Source organism: Barbus barbus (assembly GCF_936440315.1).
Source record: "Barbus barbus genome assembly, chromosome: 47".
In the NCBI taxonomy this organism is placed as follows: domain Eukaryota; kingdom Metazoa; phylum Chordata; class Actinopteri; order Cypriniformes; family Cyprinidae; genus Barbus; species Barbus barbus.
In genome coordinates, this window is record NC_136725.1 from 17,772,839 (window position 1) to 17,794,014 (window position 21,176).

The window sequence follows — 21,176 nt, forward strand, 5'->3', positions numbered from 1 at the left end:
GGAATGAATGGAATTTAATTAAATTAATTTAAATGTATAACTCATGATTCCTCAAAACTCAAAATTCAGTCCCACAAGTGTGTGATATGGGAAAAACTTACAAACGTTTTTGCCGCTAATATAACTTCATAGCTAATTTTACAAAAAGTATTTCTGACACCTATTGGTACTCCATTCATACTCTGGTCCAAAATGACCCAAGCACAAAGCGTTTTATTAACATTTTATTTTTAAATGGTTTTATCCTTTAAAATTTAATTGTAAAAAAATAAATTGGAATTATAATAATAATGCTTCATATTTTGAGGTCATTTAAAATGTTTTGTAAATTTAACCCCCTTACTAAAAATGATGCATTTTTAGATTTTTTTTTACATATCTTTTCTGGGTCAAAATTGACCCAAATGCATTATGAGAGTGAGAAATGCATTTAAAATGTTAATTTTTATTTATATAAATTCGATTTAAAAAAATATATATTTTATATATATATATATATGAAGTGAAGTGACATACTGCCAAGTATGGTGACCCATACTCGGAATTCGTGCTCTGCATTTAACCCATCCAACGTGCACACACACAGCAGTGAACACACACACACACACACCGTGAGCACACACCCGGAGCAGTGGGCAGCCATTTATGCTGCGGCGCCCGGGGAGCAGTTGGGGGTTCGGTGCCTTGCTCAAGGGCACCTCAGTCGTGGTATTGAGGGTGGAGAGAGCGCTGGACATTCACTCCCCCCACCTACAATCCCTGCCGGCCCGAGACCATTAGGCCACGACTTCCCCACATATATATATAGATATTCCCCACATATATATATAGATATGTATATTGTGGCGGGAGGAGCCAACGACAGACACAGTGGGCGTGGCGTCAAGCCTCGGAGAGGTTTTTATTAAACAAAATATTAAAATAAAGTGTCCAAAGGGGGAAAAGTGTCCAAAATAAACGGGGATCTGGTGTCCTCGTTGTGCTGCGGGGCTGTGCAGGAGGGCAGTGTTCAGGAGGGAAGGGTCCAGGTAAGGGGCGGAGTCCGGCGGCCGCACGCGCTCCCGTCTGGAGGTCCCGGGGCGCGGGTGACGGCGGCTTCTGTGGCGGCTTCGTCCAACTCCTTCATCCCCGGGTGCTCGACGGGATTCCACGGCCCGGCGTCCTTGCCCGACGGCCGTATCGCGGGTGCAGTGTCGGCCGGACTGCGGGTCCGGCCGCTCGCGTCTCTGACGGCGGCAGGTAGTTCCCTCTACGCTCCTTTTCCTGGACCCACGAGGACACCAGCGTGCATGCACGGGGAAGAGACCGGTCTCTCGAGGAGAGGCGCGCTCGGCGTTTAAACGGCGGCGGTGATGAGGCTCCATTCACGTCAGGTGCGCCTCATCACACGCCGCCAGCCCTGCGTGTTCAGCGCCCCTCCTCTCTCACACACCCACTCCCGTCGGGAGCCTGGTGAAGGGCGGTGAATACGGGACGGGGTGGTGATGATGGACAGGGGGGAGGCAGCCGACTCGTCACAATATATATATATATATATATATATATATATATATATATATATATATATATATATTTGGCATCTAAATGAACTCTCTACACTCTAATAAAGAAATTCTATTTAGAAGTGTGGAAATTCTAGAAAACTGAGCACTTCTCTAGCTTTAAATGACGTAATGGAATTACCTTCTTGTTTGAGGCCTGTGCGATATGTTCTTGTTACAGGAAGTGAGACAAATTCCACCCCTCCGTTTTAGTCATTACATAGAAAAGAGAGCAAATGGCATTCTCAATCAAATGTGACACAGACGTCTCCTCTGAGAGGCATGGCAGAGCATGTGGCGGCCCTGGCAGACATTTTTCCTCATAAAGTTTTACGACCTGCATATTCTGTGTTATCAAACCATTAGCATGAAATCAGTACTTACTGGTACACGAGCGGCGGGCCAATCAAAACTGCACGTGACTGGCAGGAATAGCTGTGCTAAATCAGCGAGTTCCTACTGAGGCTGATGGGGAAAACAAGATTCTGTTAACCATGCCCATAATGTCTCATTATGACATACAGATGCTACTGAATAACTGTGTTTAACGCTCACCAATTAATTAAAGTTTACAAAGATGTTACAAAGATACCTCACCCTAATTATATCATATTTTCTGATTTTAGGGCCTCGATTTCTCATAACGTCCACGGGGGCCCTGTACATCTTGGATGTGCAGAAGGAGGACGAATTATTCAACTACCGCTGTATGACGAGACATCGCTACACATCTGAGACCAGACAGAGCAACAGCGCACGGCTATTTGTGCCAGGTAAAAAGTGTTTAATGATATATTATTAGTCTGTCAGATCAGACATTCATCATTCCCGTTGTTTCAAAATTTCAGTGAAAGCCAGAGACTTGCGTGTGTTAGCTAGACGCAAGCTTATAAATTAGATATATAACTTATGTCTAAAAGGAGTCTCAAACTATCTAATAACTTTAATTCAAAGTGACTGGCAGAGTATTCATGGTGTATTATAGTCATGCTCTTCTATAGCTAATGATGTTAAGTTTGTTTCAATTTTCACTAGATTTTGACATGTTTTGTGAGATTTCAACTGATGTTGTGGGAATGTAAGATTGAAAATTGTCAATTCAGGTGGACGGATAGATAAATAGTTGCATAGATTGAAGGATGGATGGATAGAGAGAGAGAGAGAGAGAGAGAGAGAGAGAGATAGATAGATAGATAGATAGATAGATAGATAGATAGATAGATAGATAGATAGATAGATAGATAGATAGATAGATAGATAGATAGATAGATAGGTGAACGGATGGATGGATGGATGGATGGATGGATGGATGGATGGATGGATGGATGGATGGATGGATGGATGGTTGGATGGAAAGAAATAGATAGAAATTTTAATCAATTTAATTTGGATGGATATATGGATGCATAGATAGATGGACAGATAGATTAAATTAAATTACACATTAAAATATATTAAATAAAAATTTTCTTGTTAATAGATCCAACAAATTCTGCGCCTGCGATCCTCGATGGGTTTGAGAAACGGGAAGTCATGTCATCCCACAGAGTGGAGCTCCCATGCAAGGCCTCCGGACACCCGGCACCAAAATACCGCTGGCTAAAAAACAACAGACCACTAGAATCAGACTCCCGTTTCCGTCAGAGCGCAACAGGCCTGCTGATCGAGAGAGCCCAGCCCAGTGACACTGGCAGCTACTTGTGTGAGGTGTGGAACAGCTATGGAAACGCAGAGGTCATAGGTCGTCTCACGGTAAAAGGTAGAACTCAAGTTTCTCCTGAAACGAAATGAAAAAAAGTCATATTTTTTTATTTTTATTGATATTTCTAAATATCTTATTGATTAAGTTAACATAAGCTATGTCACTGTGTTGTTCCAGAACCTCTTAAAGTGGTGGTCAGTCCGCGAAAGGTGAAAGGCAGCGTGGGTAGCCAAGTGTCGCTAACCTGCAGCGTGACTGGTTCAGATGAGTACGAGCTATCGTGGTACCGCAACGGCGACAAGATCAACACCGGCACCAACGTGCGGATGAATGGGATCAATAAGGAGAACCTCGTGATGGATGGGATGGCGAAGAGCGATGGAGGAGTATACCAGTGCTTCGCCAGGAAGGCCAAAATGTCAGCTCAGGATTTTGTGCAAGTCATTTTAGAAGGTCAGCACCATCCCTGCCTTTTCATTTTGGTTCGTTTTGGTTTCTTAAACTTCATAAAAACGTCTTTGTCCACAGATGGAACCCCTAAGATCCTGTCCGCCTTCAGCGAGAAAGTTGTCGGTCCGAACGAGTTTGTCTCTCTGATGTGTCACGTCAAGGGAACTCCACAGCCTGCCGTCACCTGGACGTTGGATGATGACGTTGTCACGAAGGACAGTCGGCACCGCATCGGTCACAGCATAACGGCGGAGGGGAACGTGGTCAGCTACCTGAACATCTCCCACACCCAGGTCCGGGACAGCGGGGTCTATCGCTGCACCTGCAACAACTCGGCGGGGATGGTCTCCTACCAGGCTCGAATAAACGTAAGAGGTGCTTGTCAGATCAGCTCCTCCAAAACACACACATATATTTCATTCTGCTCATCTCAAGTTCATATGTGAGACGAGGGCCTGACTAACATCTGCTCTTATTTTTATTTCTGTTGAGCTTTTTGTGCTTTTATTGCTTTTTCAGTCATGTTCACTCTTTCATATGGATTGATGTGTATTTGTTTTCTTCTGTGGGATTCCAACCACACTCTTAAAAATAAAGGTTGTTTATTAGCATCAATAGTTCCATGAAGAAATGTTTTAATCCATTGAACTCTTTATAGAAGGTTCTTTAATAGTGAAAAAAAGGTTTTTCAGATTATTAAAATATTCTTCATACTAAGAGGGACATTTACACAACAGTCTTCAACTAAAAAATGTAAACATTTTATGTGCTTTGGCCAGTTCATTTACACAACAATTGCGTTTTGGGGACCTGAGAATGCAAACTTTTTAAAACGGGTTTCAGAGTGCAAGTTTTTGAAAATTATACCATTATTGTGCAGGTGCATATAGTGTTGCTTTGCAAAGTGACATCGCCAACTACTGGCCTGGCATGCATATGAGGCATTTTTAGTCATTTTCACAGATCCGTGTAAATGGGGACTGTTTTGACAGCACTGATGTCTGTACATAAAACTGTTCAAAAACGCAAAGGAAGAAGCTTTTAGTACATCGTTGTCATGTAAATGTACCCACATGAAATTTAAGCACATTCATTGAACGGTTCTTTGAGGACATTAGCTTTAAATGACGTAGTGGATGGATGGATGGATGGATGGATGGATGGATGGATGGATGGATGGATGGATGGATGGATGGATGGATGGATGGATGGATGGATGGATGGATGGATGGATGGATGGATGGATGGATAGATAGATAGATAGATAGATAGATAGATAGATAGATAGATAGATAGATAGATAGATAGATAGATAGATAGATAGATAGATAGATAGATAGATAGATAGATAGATAGATAGATAGATAGATGATTGATTGATTGTATTAAAATAACAATCCTAAACTTTTACTTTCTGTTTTCTCTTTCTTTGATCTTAGAAAGGCCCTCATCCATAAACCATAAATCTACATTTTCTTTATTATTTTTTGCTACATTTACTGCCAATTGTATTTTCATTCCAATGTCAATATTCTTTTAAAGAGAAGTGTTTCTTTTTTGTATCCTGAAGGTCCTGCTGACATACGACCAATGAAAAACCTCACAGCAATAGCTGGTTGGGACATGTACATTCACTGCCATGTGATTGGCTACCCGTATTACTCCATCAAATGGTACAAGAACTCCAACCTTCTCCCTTTTAATGACCGTCAACGGGCGTTCGAGAACAACGGCACGCTGAAGCTGCTGAACGTGCAGAAAGAACTGGACGAAGGAGAGTACAGCTGCCATGTGCTGGTTCAGCCCCAGCTCTTCAAGAACCAGAGCGTCCACATCACTGTGAAAGGTAGCGATACTTGACTTCTGAAGTAAAATTAGTTACATGATGTTATTAGAATAGCTTGTTCATTTGGTATAGCAATATTTACCAATGTTCTCTTGTTGTCGTCAGTGCCTCCCTTCATCCAGCCTTTCGAATTCCCACGTTATTCCATCGGCCATCGTGTCTTCGTGCCCTGCGTTGTGCGCTCAGGTGACCTTCCCATCTCTATTACCTGGGAGAAGGATGGAAAGTCCATTAACGCCAGCCTGGGGGTGACCATCGACAACATCGACTTCACCAGCTCATTACGGATCTCCAACCTCCAGCGAGTGCACAACGGCACCTACACCTGCATCGCCCAAAACGATGCCGCCGTCGTCAAATACCAGAGCCAGCTCATTGTTAGAGGTAAGACTACACTCTAAAAAATGATGGGTTAAATACAGCAGTTGGGTTACTGTCCAGAAGGTATAAAGGCATTTAACCCAACTATTGGTTGAAAACAACCCAGCATGTGTTCTGTCCAATATTTACCCAGCACTGGGTTGTATTTAACCCAGCATTTTTTAGTGTAAATGTTAAGCATCCTTTTTTGGACTTCCAATAAAAAAACTTTTACAAATACAGAACTGAATGTGAATATGTGGGGTTTTTGTAGTTCCACCAAGGTTCAAAGTGCAGCCTCAAGACCAGGATGGAATCTACGGTAAATCTGTCACCTTGAACTGCTCTGCGGATGGAGAGCCGCGGCCAACTATTGAGTGGAAATACTCAAAAGGTACATGGCTTCATTGAAACAATAAACTTACATGCAAAAATCACTTAATTTGTATTTTGTCTTGTAAATATATATAAACTTTCTTAAAGCAAGATACATTTACTTCAGAAACAGTTGTGTAATAATGCATAATTCAATAAACTTAATACACTTAGCCTTTCAGATAATATACTTTGAATGAAGTGTATTTTCAAAAAATATATATATATTTTAATATAAAAATTTGCCCAGTGAAGAAAAATAAAATAGAACTATAATAATAGTAGTAGTAGTAAAAATAATTCTAAATTTGTTCTCTGACTTTTAGATTTTCATGGATATTTAGATATTTTTTGCTAAGAATCAAGACAAAATTATATATTTTTTCTAGTTTAAGAATAAACTTCACACTTTTTAATTTTATTTTAAAGTAATTATTACAAAATAACAGTGAGGAAATAAATACAATTCAATAATAATAATAATAACAATGATGATAGTAGTAATAATATACTCTGAAATTTAGTTTCATGGCTATTAGATGATATTTAATAATGGCTTTTTTGTTTTTACGAATAAGCGGTAACACTTTACTGTAAGGTTCCATTTGTTAACATTAGTTAACAATATTAGTTAACAAATTAACAATAAAAAGTACTTCTAAATCAATGATTAATCTTGATTCCAACATTTACTAATACATAATTAAAATCAAAAGTTGTATCTATTAATGTTATTTAATGGACCTGAGCTAGCATGAACTAACAATAAACAGCTGTATTTTTATTAACTAACATTAGCAAAGATGAATAAATACTGAAGCAAATTGCTCGTTTATAGTTAATGGGATTGTTCACCCAAAAATGAAAATTTGATGTTTATCTACTTACCCCCAGGGCATCCAAGATGTAGGTGACTTTGTTTCTTCAGTAGAACACAAACGAAGGCTTTGAGAGACAAAAAAACATACACAGACAAAACCAAATTAAACCCTGCGGCTCGTGACGATACATTGAGGTCTTAAAACACGAAAAAATCGGTCTGTGCAAGAAAATTATTTATATAATCTTTAATCTCTGATCCACCACAATGTCCAACTGTCCTGAGCACGTTCACAACATGTGCATGCGTGGAAGCGATCTAAACAAAGACGCACATGCGTCTACTATGCCAGAGCACGTTGACGCGTCACGCGCCGGCTGTTGTGAACACGCTCAGGACAGTTGGACACTGCGGTGGATCAGAGGTAAAAAACATAATAATATATAAATACTCTTCAGTTTCTTGCACAGACTGATTGTTTCATGTCTTAAGACCTCATTGTATCATCACGAGCTGCAGGGTTTAATTTGGTTTTGTCTGTGTATGTTTTTTTTTTACTCTCAAAGCCGTGGGTCCCATTGACTGCCATTATATAACTGACAGACTGCAACGGTTTGAGTTAAAAATCTTCATTTGTGTTCTACTAAAGAAACAAAGTCACCTACATCCTGGATGCCCTTGGGGTAAGCAGATAAACATCAAATTTTCATTTTTAGGTGAACTATCCCTATAATGTTAGTTATTGCATTAAATATAGTTAACAAATGGAACCTTATTGTAACGTGTTGCCAAATAAACTTTAAAAAATCGATTTTTGCCAGCGGAGAAAAAAAACTTCTATAATAATAATATAGTAGAAATAATTCAAAATTTGTTCACTAATATCGAGTTTTCTTGGGTATTATTTTACTAAAAATCAAGATGAAATTATTTTATTTTTTTAAGAATAAACTTAACATTTTAAAACAATTTGCCAGTGGTGAAAAGAAAGTATGATGTAACTGAAGTTTTAACACTTTAACTAGAGGACGTCTTCCTTTCTCTCTGTGCCAGGTGCTGGGGTGCCCCAGTTTCAACCCATTGCTCTAAACTCAGGTTTCAGGGTCCAGCTGCTCGGGAATGGCTCACTGCTGATTAAGCATGTTCTTGAGGAGGACGCAGGTTATTACCTGTGCAAGGTCAGCAATGACGTGGGAGCCGATGTCAGCAAGTCCATGTTCCTCAATGTGAAAAGTAAGAAAACAATATTGTACAGATATATAAGATGATCGTCTTGACAGTTCACTTTGCAGTTCTGCTCAAATTCTAACCCTTCAACTGTACATGAATATTTAGGTGTCTGTTAAGAGCTAAATAGTTAGTGAGACACTTTGTCCATTGCATCTGGAGCAAGGTTTTTTTTTGGACACAGTGGAGGAAGTTTGCACAGTGAGCGTTATGGCCACTCTTGATCCACTTGCAAAACCAATCAAATGTGTGTTTAGGTCACAGCTTTTTCTGTTTTGTGCAGGCTTGGAATTATGTTTTGCAAGATTCTTGTAAGTTTTACGACTAAACAAGAGTGGGTTGTGTCAGGTGAGAGGGTTTCTGCAGTGCAGTCTCTTTGTCTGCCTCAGATGCGTGTGGGTGTTTATCCACGAGTAGCCAAAAACCTTTTTCCCCCTCATTACACTGTGAACTCCAGTAGGAGCTGACATGTGGAAAAGCGTGTGCTTTCAGTGTTCTTAATGTGTGTGTGCATGTCTCACTTTTTCTGTATCCACCCACTCTCTGTTACACTCTGTTACCACACACATACAGTATAAACGCACAGGGAGAGAGAGAGAGCAATAGAGATTACCTCAGACTATAATTTCATCAAATATTTCTTCATGATGCTTGTGTAAGAGTTATTCAGTTACAAACTAGATGATCGAAACAGAAATAGGAACAGTGGTGTTTATTTTAAAGACAACATGAAACCCACAACCCATTTTACATCCATAATGTCATGCATTCAGAGTAAAACAATATTTTGAGGGGGGAAAAAAATCATGTTTAATTATTTATAATTGTATTAATAATTGTAATATTTATATTTAGGCTATTGTTCAAAAGTTTTGTGTCAGAAACATTTTCTGTTTGTTTTTGAAAATTCTCCTTTCAAGGCTGTATTTGTGAAAACAAAAAATGCTATAAAATAGTACAATTTAAAAATATTTGTAATTTATAACACATGTAATTTATTCCTGTGATGCAAAGCTGAGTTTTCAACATAATTACTCCTGTCTTCAGTGTCACATGATCCTTCTGAAATCATTTTAATATGTTGATTTGCTGCTCAAGAAACATTTCTTAGTATTAATGTTGAAAACAGTTTACTTACTGTAATATTCCTGTGGAAATCATGATGTATTTTTTTTTTCAAAAGAAGAAAAGAACAGCATTTATTTGAAATGTAAATCATTTGTAACATTATATTATTACACAACATTAATTTATTTTTAAAAAACTGTATTGACCCCAAACCTTTGCACAGTAGTGTATTTGTTTATTTATAAAAATGTAAAATGCTAAATAAAATATAAAAAACAGAAATATTTATGAATACAATTTTTATTATATTTGTTAAGATTTATTATAAGAATAGCTGGAACATGCTTTGCAGGTAAACTGGGTCAATTTTGATTTGATGTTGACTTCTTCAAGTATGTTTATTTCAAATGTAGTAAAATCTTTACACCTTATTGTGACTCAAATAAATGCTGAAATCCATTTGATTTAACAGTGTTTTCTACAGCGTGTGACACAGCAGCTAAATGAACTGTTTTAATGTCGGGTTATCCGACTATTCCCTGTCTGCCTATGTATGCGGCAGCGGCTGCGTTCTCATTTGATCAGAGTGTGATGTTAGAGAGGCTTATTTTCACACCCTGCTCTTATCAGCACGCAGCAGGAGCTTCCCTGCAGAGCCGCTCTCTCTGCCCAATACAACCTTTTCTTCATCCTCTTTCCTTCCTCCTTCCCTCCCTCGCTCTCTCTGTCTATATTCTCTCTGTCGCTCTCCTCCCCATGTCGTGTAACAACATACACACAAAACTGTGTTCTCCGAGAGCTCGATCAGGCTGACAGGTGAAATACTGTGTCGTGTTTGTGCGGAGAGCTCTGCTCCCGGAGGCACGGCTCTGTTGTTGTGGCTCGCTCTTGTAACTCAAGTCTCCCTGAGAGGTTTGTTTCAGAGTCCACTGTGATCTCTCCAGTTTACCCTAAAAGAGCTCCTCATTAAGATCAGCCGTGATCAGCGCTGAGAGTTCAGGTCGTGTCCCCGTGGCCACAGAACAGAAGGAGAGAGTTCTACCCTTCTGGAAAAAAACTGAAAAAATACTTGAATGCTCAATACTCAAATCTAAGTGCTAGAGAAAACAATACCAGGTTTGAGTTTGTACAAGAAAATAGTGAACTGCTGTCTACGCAGTATATCAGCGTATACATATTTTATCATTTGTTTTAAATAGTTTTTATAGTATCTAAAAGAATATGTTATGCATTTAATGTACGTTACATTGTTGCAACATGATCTCATCACATTGCATATTTAATTCATTAAATATGTGCTTTACTTAATAGAAATAAAAAGGACAATTAAAATATATATATAAATAAATAAATAAAAACATTTCCAGTGTGATGAATTAATGAGAAATGAGTAAAACAGCTGGCATTTATTATATTATTTTATTTTACTGGTTTACTTTTGGTTTAGTTATCATACTGGAATTGTGAAAGGTGTAGAAGTCCATTTCAAACTCTTAGTAAAAAAAAAAGAAAAAAAGTGAATGGTACGATAAAGTTTAGCATAAGAAATGTCACATTGTGGGACATAAAATGTCAGTGGCTGTTTTACCATGATCCCTCCCCTCTTTCACTCTGATTGGCCGCACGCTTTACCATTTTCAGCATCATGATGTGGCTCATTCTCCACGCAAAGCCCAATGGTGCAGTAAAGGAGGATATCAGGCTGCAGTGAATACAGCCACTTAACCAGTCAGCTCACTGTTTACCCCGGTGCATCGTGGGGCAGGAGCTGCTGTACACATGCATGTATTCTGCCCGCCAGCCCAGTGAGGCGGAGGGTCTTGGCCTACATCCCCCACACACGGCCCTGAGCGCTGATGCGATAGGGGATGATGGGTGCCCTCAGAAAGCCTGCGGGGAGCCAGGAGCCGCTATGAGACTGAGACAGGAGAGACATTACACTGCAGGACAACTCTGTCTCCAGATCCACTCGTTCCAGCTTCATTTGTAGCATTGTGCGGCCAAGAAATTAAGCAAATGATAAACATAATATTTTTGTGATGTTGCGACAAGCTGTCACAGTTTATATATTTATAATATTTATAAATTTCCTATTATTTATAATTTTATATCATAAATATTAAATATTTACAGTAAACTTTACAGTAAGGTCTCATTTGTTAACAGTTCTTAATGCATTAGTTGACATTAACTGATATATGTGCTATGTATATTAGCAGAAAATATGACTAATTATTGCTGTAGAAGTATTATTCATTGCTAGTAAATTGCTGTAACTAATTTTATCAAACGAAACCTCATTGTAAAGTGTTAGCAAAATGCATATTTACACCACACTCCAAAAAATGCTGGGTTAAATACTTGGGTTATTGGGCAACCCAGCACTGGGTAAATATTGGACAGAGCACATGGTTGGGTTAAAAGTTTTTACCAAACATGTTGGGTTGTTTTATTTAAGTCATCTATTGTTTAAAAATTGCTGGCTTAAATAAAAAAAAAAACACACAGAATTCCTAGAGGCAATAGCAATAATCACAAGATAAATATTTATTATCAAGCAAGAGCACTTGGACAAAATACAAGACAAACTGAATTTATTTTGTTGAATACAGCATAGTTTATAATATTACATACATTTAAACTCATTTAACAAGCATTTTATACATAAAAATGTAACATTTTAAAAGTAGCATTTTATTTTGTGTATTCAACCGTTCCCTATAATCGCTTTTCACCGAAATAGTCCTAATACTCATGCTGGTGTGTCACCGAAATCTGAGCCGTGAGGGGCTGTTGTTTGCGGGGGAACTGCGAACTTTAGACCGCGGCCTCGCGTTTCACACAAGTCAAGTCAGGTTAAGTCACTATTATTTGTATAGCGCTTTTAACAATGCAAATTGTGTCAAAGCAGCTTTACATCAGCTTGATATAAAGCTGGGTGGCTTTATATTCAGCAGAGTCAGATTGTGCAAAGGACTCATTACATTGCACTTGTAGCTGAAAGATGCTGTGATTGGCTTCAAAACCTGCCCATTCACAAGCAGTACATCAAAGCGCAAAATAAACGTGCGTGCAATGTCGTGGTCAGTTAAGTCATGAAGTTACCAAAAAGGCAATTAAAGCTGCCTTAAAACAGTGCACGCATGTAATATGTTGTATTTTATATATTTGTTATATTTTAAGAGCATGTCTCTGAAATGGTTTTCAAAACTGTCCTGGAGCAGCCCAGCACTGTCTCCGTCATCCAACACACCTGATTCAACTTGTCAGCTCATTAGTGGAGACTTAAAGACCTGAAATGGGTCAGAAAAGGTAAAGAGAGTTGAGAGAAAATATGATGCGTGTCAGATCCGCGTCATGTTCAGCAGCAGCAGCTCTTAAAGAAATAGTAGGCAAATAACCTAATAACCTCACGGCTGTGATGTCTGTTAAAGAAAAAAAGAGGAAATAAAGAACTTTTATAGCTTTAAGGGGTTCATCTATATTTCATTTGAAATTTAGTGTTTGATAACTATATTTAATTTCTGTATCTAAATATGACATTTATTATAATGGGCTTATGTGAAGATTGTATTAAATTCACTTAAATTAGAAGCTATTTTTTAAAGTCCAATAAATGTTTTTATTGGAAAACATATAACTTTTAGTAATATAAAAATGATGTGTTTGTTACAAAACAATAGATATATTTTTGATTTGATATTTGCATGTTTTGCTTTTTTGCTGTTTCATGAGTTGTTTTGTGTTTTACTGGTTAAGTTTTGCTGAAAACCTGTTAAATGGCAAATTCCATTGTAACAGCTAGAGCATGTTGTCACTGAAAGTAAACTTTTTTTGGTGAACTTTATGGAGCAACTTTATATAAGCATTTGTAAAAAAAAAAAAAAAAAAAAAAAAAGGACTGTAAGCTCCGGTCTGCCCTATTTTTTCTATTTGTTTTAGAGACTTTTTTTCTGTATGGGGGAAACTGGATCATATCCCTGTATCTGCACCCAACATGCGGCAAATGTGTCTCCGATTCACAGATTTATGTGTGGATTGATAGTTTGGGGTCAAATGTCATAAAGCCGTGCAAAGCAAAGCAAAGCCGTGTCAATTCTGACCCCTCATGACCTAATTAGACTGATTAGTTTGACAACCTCTCCAGCCTTATACACATCAAGACATTAAACAAACACAATCCTTCTTTTCCCTTTGCACTATTTTTTTTTCTTATCCTGAAAAAGCACAAAATTACCAGCGTCATCATCCTCCCAGAGAAAGATATTCAGCTTGGATCCATGATACAAACATGCAGGCTCGTAACCGCTCTCCTCTGAAAATCAATTCTGGATGTTTGTTCTATTCTTGTCCTCCATTGACAGCACCCTCTTACAGCTGGGGGAGAGCAGGCAGGCCGGAGCTGGTTGGCATGGTAACGTGTCCAGGTGAAAGGGAGATGCAGGCATTGGCTCTCATGGGAGGGAGGGAGGGGGGGTGAGGATAGCAGCCAGGATTCCCTGCGGGCTGGATATAAACCAGAGACCACAGACTCCCACTGCATTTCAGTCAGCGAGACCTGCCAAGGACACACATCTGAAAAATCACCTTTGCGTTTATACAGATAGATAGATAGATAGATAGATAGATAGATAGATAGATAGATAGATAGATAGATAGATAGATAGATAGATAGATAGATAGATAGATAGATAGATAGATAGATAGATAGATTACACTACATTTAAGGCAAATATATATTTAAATACATTTCTTACATACAAATGTGTGTGTGTGTGTGTGTGTGTGTGTGTGTGTGTGTGTGATTTTAATAGTTTTAATAGTAGTTATTTTCTTACATTTCTTTTCAAAATGGTAAATAAAACAAACTAATTTGTCACAAAGATTGTGAAAATTATATTTGAATATTATAATTCATTTGTCAATCACTTAAAATAATATGTTGTAATAATTCAACTTTTTTTGATTATTTTATATATTCAAATGAAATTTGCCTGAAGTATATATATATATATATATATATATATATATATTCAAAAATTAAAACTTTCAAACCTTTTTTGTTTCAAATTGCATAATTATCAACAATAAAAAAAAGTTTCAAAATATTTTAGTTTGTGTTATGAGTCTTAAATATATATAAACTTTTCACTTTCTGAAATAACTGATGACAAATATTGAACTTGTTCCCAATATTCTAATTATTTGAGATGCACTTGTATATGCCTTACATGTCTAGTTGAATGTAATACAATTTTAATACATATTATTATTAATGCATTAATACATTTATTTTTTAAACATTTTTTCTTTCAAAATGTTGTGCAATCAGTTCTGAAATATTCAGTTTTTCTTAATGAAGGAAAACAAACTAATTTGTCACAAAGATTGATGCTGCAGATATCATGTGGTGTTGTTCTCACTAACGTTAGTATCTTCAATAGTGTGTTTCACAAGTGATTATTGTTGAGCTTCCGTAATTAATTTTTGTCAAAGATAGACTGCAAATGATTTTACTCTAACTAGAAAGTCCCAAGATTTGTTTGATAAAGATATGTGCTGTGACCTTTGTAGGATAAACTAGTATTCGCATTGGGTGTCTATTGAACATGAACTTTAGAAATCACACAGAACAGAAAGAAATAGTTAAATGTCAATTTGGATTAAATAATTGTGTTAGATATATAGTTCAGTGATGAAATTCTAGATGGCGCAGGCTGACGGGTTGTTAACTTAACTGATGATATTCAGAAAGTTAAATGACTTGGCACAAGCTGATTGGTTGAGGCTGCATATGCAGTCAATGAGCTTTCTGCCTTGCATTTATATGACTGGCTAGCATTCACTTGAGATTCCTGCAGCGTGTTTCATAGTTTCTCTGAAACCCTCCACCTTCCCCAGCTCCACCTGTATAGACCTGCTACGGGTTATTTTACATGCTATTTGTGCAGCAGCAGTATGTCTTAAATACTCACAGCACCGTATCGCCATATGCATTGGCAGTAGCAAGTTCCTGTACTTGCTTTGCAGCAATAATCTACAACTACAGCAATAACCAACAACAGCAGCAATTCAGCAGCACAAGCCTAGCAGATCTATTCTGCCAAGACCAAATACATTAACATTGTCATATCCATCACCATGCTAAAATCTTCAGAGAGTTATCATGATTGAAATGCATGTTAAAAACACATGCATTTTTGCAGGTATAATTTACTGTTTTAATGTACATGTAAACCTTTAAATATATACAGTTTACCTTGATTGAAGTGAACAGAAGTAATGCAGTGTTCGATACAAGTTTAGAAATTCATTTTTCTTCTCAGGTAAATAATGCTGAATCTACCAGTTTATCATCTCCGTTTGTCTCTCAGGATGAGTGCATCTCACTTCTTCTGCCCCTGATAGAGCAGGGAATAAAAGCTGCTACCCCTAGAGACCGTGTGTAAATGTGTGCATTCGTGATGCATGCAAAAATAAAATAATGCTCCGGCTCAAGCGCACAAAGCAGCCTAAAACAGCTCAGTTTTGTCCATTTACGACCCCTAAATGAATGAGTAAAATGAGCCTGAATCCATCAGAGAGGATTCAGAAGAGACGTAAATCACTCCTACAGCCGAAGAGCAAGTTCCTGCCCAGCAACACACAGTTCTTCTGTCTGCATCTCAGGAGAGGAATTAGCACCTTCCCTTTCAGTCCAACTGCTGCTTATAATTCAGCTGGATATTAAAGAAATACATCAACACAGCAATTATGCAGTCATGATGAAGACAGCTCGCAGCCTGAGGGAAGATACAGCTGCCCCTCCAACACATAGACTACTTCCCTCTTTAGTGTTTTATTCTGGATAATCACATAAGGAGCGAGCGCTCGGCCGGGATAAGAAATAGGATGCCAGTTTAGGCTGCCTGCGTCTTTCATGGGGGACTGTGCCTCTTCATTTTTACCTTCTGATCAACTGTAGTGGTTTTAAGAGACTTCGCAGGTGTCCTCTCAGTGTTTACAAATGAAAACGCTAGGATTGCTAACAGGCTGGAGGGCTAGCGTTAGCCAGTGCTCAGTGACAGCTTATAGTACATGATGATCCCACTTTTAAGTTCATCTTTTGAAATGTTTACATTAATCATACTGATAATCATACAAATTTTGGTTAATAAAAAAAAAAAACTTTTATACAGCAGTGTATGTGTATATATACACATACATATTTTATGTAAACAAATACTTTTATTTTGGATGTGATTAATCGCGATTAATCGTTTTGACATCACATTTTAGTTCAAGTTTTAGTACGTTTTGATAATGATGTTATATTTTAATATTTCTCTTTAGATTTAAAATTTTTATTTTTACAATTTTTATTTAGTTTTAGTAATTTTAATATTTAAACTGCAATTAGTTTTATTTAAATTTATAATTTAATTGTTTTAAGTTTTTAAGTTAGTGTGTTAGTTTATCATTTAAAATGTATATTTTATTTAATGTCAGCTTTATTTCAGTAACCGAAAATGACTTTTAGTTTTAATTAACAGTATCTGGTGTTGCCTTTTTTTTTTTTTTTTTTTTTGCCTCTCTTTTATTAGCTACTAACATTTGTCCTGTTGTTTTCCCTTTAATAGTGATGTCACTTCCTGGAGGATGATGTCATGAATATTTTAGAAATAAACATTGGGAATATTTCTTAGAATTTGCCCCCTAAAGAATTTAGATTTTTTTAGAAATCAGAAAATGTGCCTTTTTTTTTTTTTTTTTTTTTTGCTGCTAAGCTGAGAATTGCTGGAGTGAATAAGAGATGACATGTAAACGGTCGGGACTTTCAACCTGACACACTCAATCACATCACATGCTGTACCGCTGCTGCCCCGAACCCGCCTGGTGCTCCGCTCCCCCAATGAATGCCTGTGAGGAACCGGGACATGAGTGTGTGTGAGAGAGAGAGAGAACGGAGTAAAAACTGTACCTCTGCATAAAGCATCACATTCAATCTTGTTATTGCCATAGAGCTTTAAAACATTTACCTTGTGTGGGGTAGTACAGTGTTCTGATCCTCGCTGTTGCAAAGCGTTACATGGCATTTGCACGAATGTAAGTTAAAAGTCATTGATGTCATAAGATAAACTTGCTCGGTTTGATCCGCAGTGATGGCATTTGGCTTCACGATGCTTCTTCTTTTCTCTCCCTCAGTTCCGGCCATGATAACATCGTATCCCAACAACTCACTGGCAACGAAAGGAGAGAAGATAGAGATGAGCTGCAAGGCTCATGGTGAGAAGCCCATCATGGTTAGATGGGAGAAGGAGGTGGAAAAGGAGAAGCAGTCACACATGATCAATCCAGACATGTGGCGGCACACGGTAACGGTCAAGAACGTCGGCGACGAGGTCGTCTCCACCCTGCAGGTCAGATTCTTCAGTTGTGCATTGTCATTTTTCATTCTTTGTCTCTGATACTTTGATGCACGTATTTTAAAATGAAACAATCTTTTCACACTTCATACTGATGGGTTTAAATTCTGAAAGTTTAATTAACGGTGAACAGGCCTTTCAAGGTACACATACTTATTATTCAATTTTAAAAGTAAAAAATATACATAATAATATATAGTATTTCTAGTTATTTATATATGTGTATAATAATTTATTATAGATCATTTATATGTAATAAATATATTTTAAAAATCAACTTATATAATATACAAAATATGTATATTAATTTTCAAAGATTTTTGGTTGGCAGGGTTTTTTATGGTCTCTCATTTTTACTAAGGCTGCAATCATTTGATCAAAAATACAGTAAAGCAGTAACATTCTAAAATATTATTAAAATTTTTAAATAACTATTTTATACACACACACACACACACAAAACTTTGTTTGACAGCACTAATATATATATATATATATATATATATATATATATATATATACATATATATATATATATTAGTGCTGTCAAACAAAGTTTTTGTTTCCATAATATATGTGCGTGTATTGTGTATATTTATTATATATATATAAAACTACAAACACATGCATGTATATATTTAAGAAAAATATGTTATGTTTGTATATTAAATATATTTATATATAATTGATATAAATATAAATATATACATGTAAATACATGTAAATATTTTCAAAATATATACTGTATGAGTGTGTATTTATATATATATATATATATATATATATACATAATAAATATACACAGTGCACAAATATGTATTATGTAAACAAATACTTTTACTTTGGATGCAATTAATCACAATTAATCGTTTGACAGCACTAATATATATATATATATATATATATATATATATATATATATATATATATATAAAATATATAATATTTTATATTGAATTTATATTTGAGTACCAAACTAATTTTGAAAAAAAAAGCATAGCAGGTCCTTCAGGTATCTGAACTTTCTTTATAAAGTTTGATGTGAATGGTTTGTGATGAACAGGGTCATTAGGGTATGAATGTCTTTTTTCTTGTTGCTCATTCACACACCATATTCCTGATTTCAGATCTATCCAACAATGAGAGAGGATTCTGGGTTCTTCTCCTGTCACGCCATTAACTCCTATGGTGAAGACAGAGGCATCCTTCAGTTAACAGTTCAAGGTAAGCAGCCAGAAAATCTCCTGGGCTTGGCTGGAGATTCGAGGGATTTATTAGGCATTCGAAATGACTCTTGAGGGAAAGCTCCTGATTTAAATGTCATTGTTTAAATGTGGGGAGGGTTTCAACGCTTCTGAGAATTTGAGCACGGTATGGTTGAATTCTCAGAGCCACCAGAGCCTCCTAAAGTGGAGATTCGTGAGGTGAAAGAGAGGACCATCGCTCTCCGCTGGACCATGGGATTCGATGGGAACAGTCCCATCACCGGCTACGATATTGAGTGCAAAAATAAAACAGGTACATGATCCAAACCATTACAAGCAACAGTAGCCGTTTTGGTATGAATAAATCATTGTAGACATTGTAAAAGACCTATAAATGAAGCTGATCAGCTGTCACATGAGATCCAGATATGTTCTCAAGCATCTCTCCAACCATATACAGAAACTTGGGAACGAGCTCGCAGGACCAGAGATGTGTCTCCCACCCTATACCAGGCCACTATCATAGAGCTTCACCCATCGTCCACCTACAACATCCGCATGTTCGCGAAGAACCACATTGGCGACAGTGAACCCAGTAATGAGCTCACCGTAACCACAGATGAAGCAGGTATGATATACTAGTCATATTCATGTTCCTGGTATTATTATGTACAGTTCATCAGTGGATGTTACTCTTTCATCTAATTTCTGATATTTAAAATGTACTGTACAATGTTTTAGAAGTTTTTGAAAGGCTTTCCTATTAATAGAAACAATATTGTTAATGTTTCAATTCCTGTTCCATCAGCAGACACACAAGAAGGAATTATGTTGCAATACTGCCAATTGGTGGTCAAGGGTGACATTACAGGAGCGTGATTGAGATGCTGATAACTACTGAGGCCACTGTTAATGAGAAATGTGATGGCAAATATCAGACCAGTCTAAACAGAGTCTATGTTTGACCACTTTAGATCCTGAAGGACCACCCCAAGATGTCACATTGGAAGCCATCACCTCCCAAAGCATAAAAGTTACATGGAAGGTATGGCTGCACAGGTTATTGTGACTGTATCAAGTTTGATGTAATATAAACATACGCATACACATACTAATTAAAGGTTTACTCATTCTATATTATTATTATTATTATTATTATAAATATATATATAATACACATGAAAACTAATCATATATTCATAGTTATATTTTTATGTATAAAAATAATTTGTTTTGTTATAATTGTTTTGTAATATTTAATCTTCATATTATTAAATAAATATAGATAATTTATTTATTTTATTATAATAGATAGATTTTATTATAATTATTTATATTTAATATTTATATTACTAGAAATAAATAAAAGAACCACTTATATTAAATGTAATGTGCTTTTTTCATGTTTTTAAATATTTTATATACGTATTACTTATAATATTTAAATGCTATAAAGATATTGATATTGTATTGAAATATATTTGACTTCAAAAATAATTTCAAGCATATAAGCATAAACCATAAATGCAGGCATAAACTTTTGTTTATTTTAAATTTATATATATATATATATATATATATATTAAATAGATGTTAGTGTTAGAGTGTAGTGTTTTAACCATTGAATATTAGAATACATTTATTTTTTATTTTTTGCACTTTTTATTTATGTGGTGATATTTATACACGGGTATGCACTTTTAATTAGCTTCCAGAAGAACCTCTTATTGATCAGTTCTAAAAAAAACTTTTTTAAAATAACCTTAGTGTGAAGAACATTTGTAAGCATTGGAAAGGTTCCATGGATGTTAAAAGTTCTTTATGGAACCTTAGGTTCAAATGAAGAACTTTATTTTTAAGAGTGCATGCCAGTAACTGAGGTCTTGCTTCTAAACATTATTATTTCCTCACCTGCAGGCACCGCTGAAACATCTCCAGAATGGCGTGATCAGGGGGTATCAGGTGTGCCATCGAGAACACTCCATCAACGGCAGTCACCAGTTCGTCTGCATCAGCATGGAGGCCACAAGAGAGACTGAGTACTTGAGCCTCAACAACCTGAAGAAGTTCACCGAGTATGAGGTAGTGGTGCAGGCCAGTAACAGTGCTGGTCCGGGACCGGCTTCCAGTGAGGTCCGGGCCACAACAATGGAGGACGGTAAGCCACTGTAATCATT

General features: G+C 36.7%; 1 protein-coding gene across 1 annotated transcript in view; it reads left to right on the forward strand.

The window, feature by feature from the left end:
- dscama (Down syndrome cell adhesion molecule a) overlaps positions 1–21,176 on the forward strand; it is a gene marked incomplete at its 5' end in the record, with an annotated part of 75,913 nt that overhangs the window by 40,563 nt on the left and 14,174 nt on the right. Inside the window, 14 exons of the mRNA XM_079409954.1 lie at positions 2,168–2,314; positions 3,022–3,300; positions 3,421–3,696; positions 3,772–4,068; positions 5,264–5,539; positions 5,645–5,923; positions 6,174–6,293; positions 8,148–8,327; positions 17,574–17,788; positions 18,922–19,018; positions 19,184–19,312; positions 19,460–19,627; positions 19,974–20,044; positions 20,917–21,157. Of these exons, the coding sequence (XP_079266080.1) occupies positions 2,168–2,314; positions 3,022–3,300; positions 3,421–3,696; positions 3,772–4,068; positions 5,264–5,539; positions 5,645–5,923; positions 6,174–6,293; positions 8,148–8,327; positions 17,574–17,788; positions 18,922–19,018; positions 19,184–19,312; positions 19,460–19,627; positions 19,974–20,044; positions 20,917–21,157 (2,775 nt within the window). The remainder of the gene's footprint in view (positions 1–2,167; positions 2,315–3,021; positions 3,301–3,420; positions 3,697–3,771; positions 4,069–5,263; positions 5,540–5,644; positions 5,924–6,173; positions 6,294–8,147; positions 8,328–17,573; positions 17,789–18,921; positions 19,019–19,183; positions 19,313–19,459; positions 19,628–19,973; positions 20,045–20,916; positions 21,158–21,176) is intronic.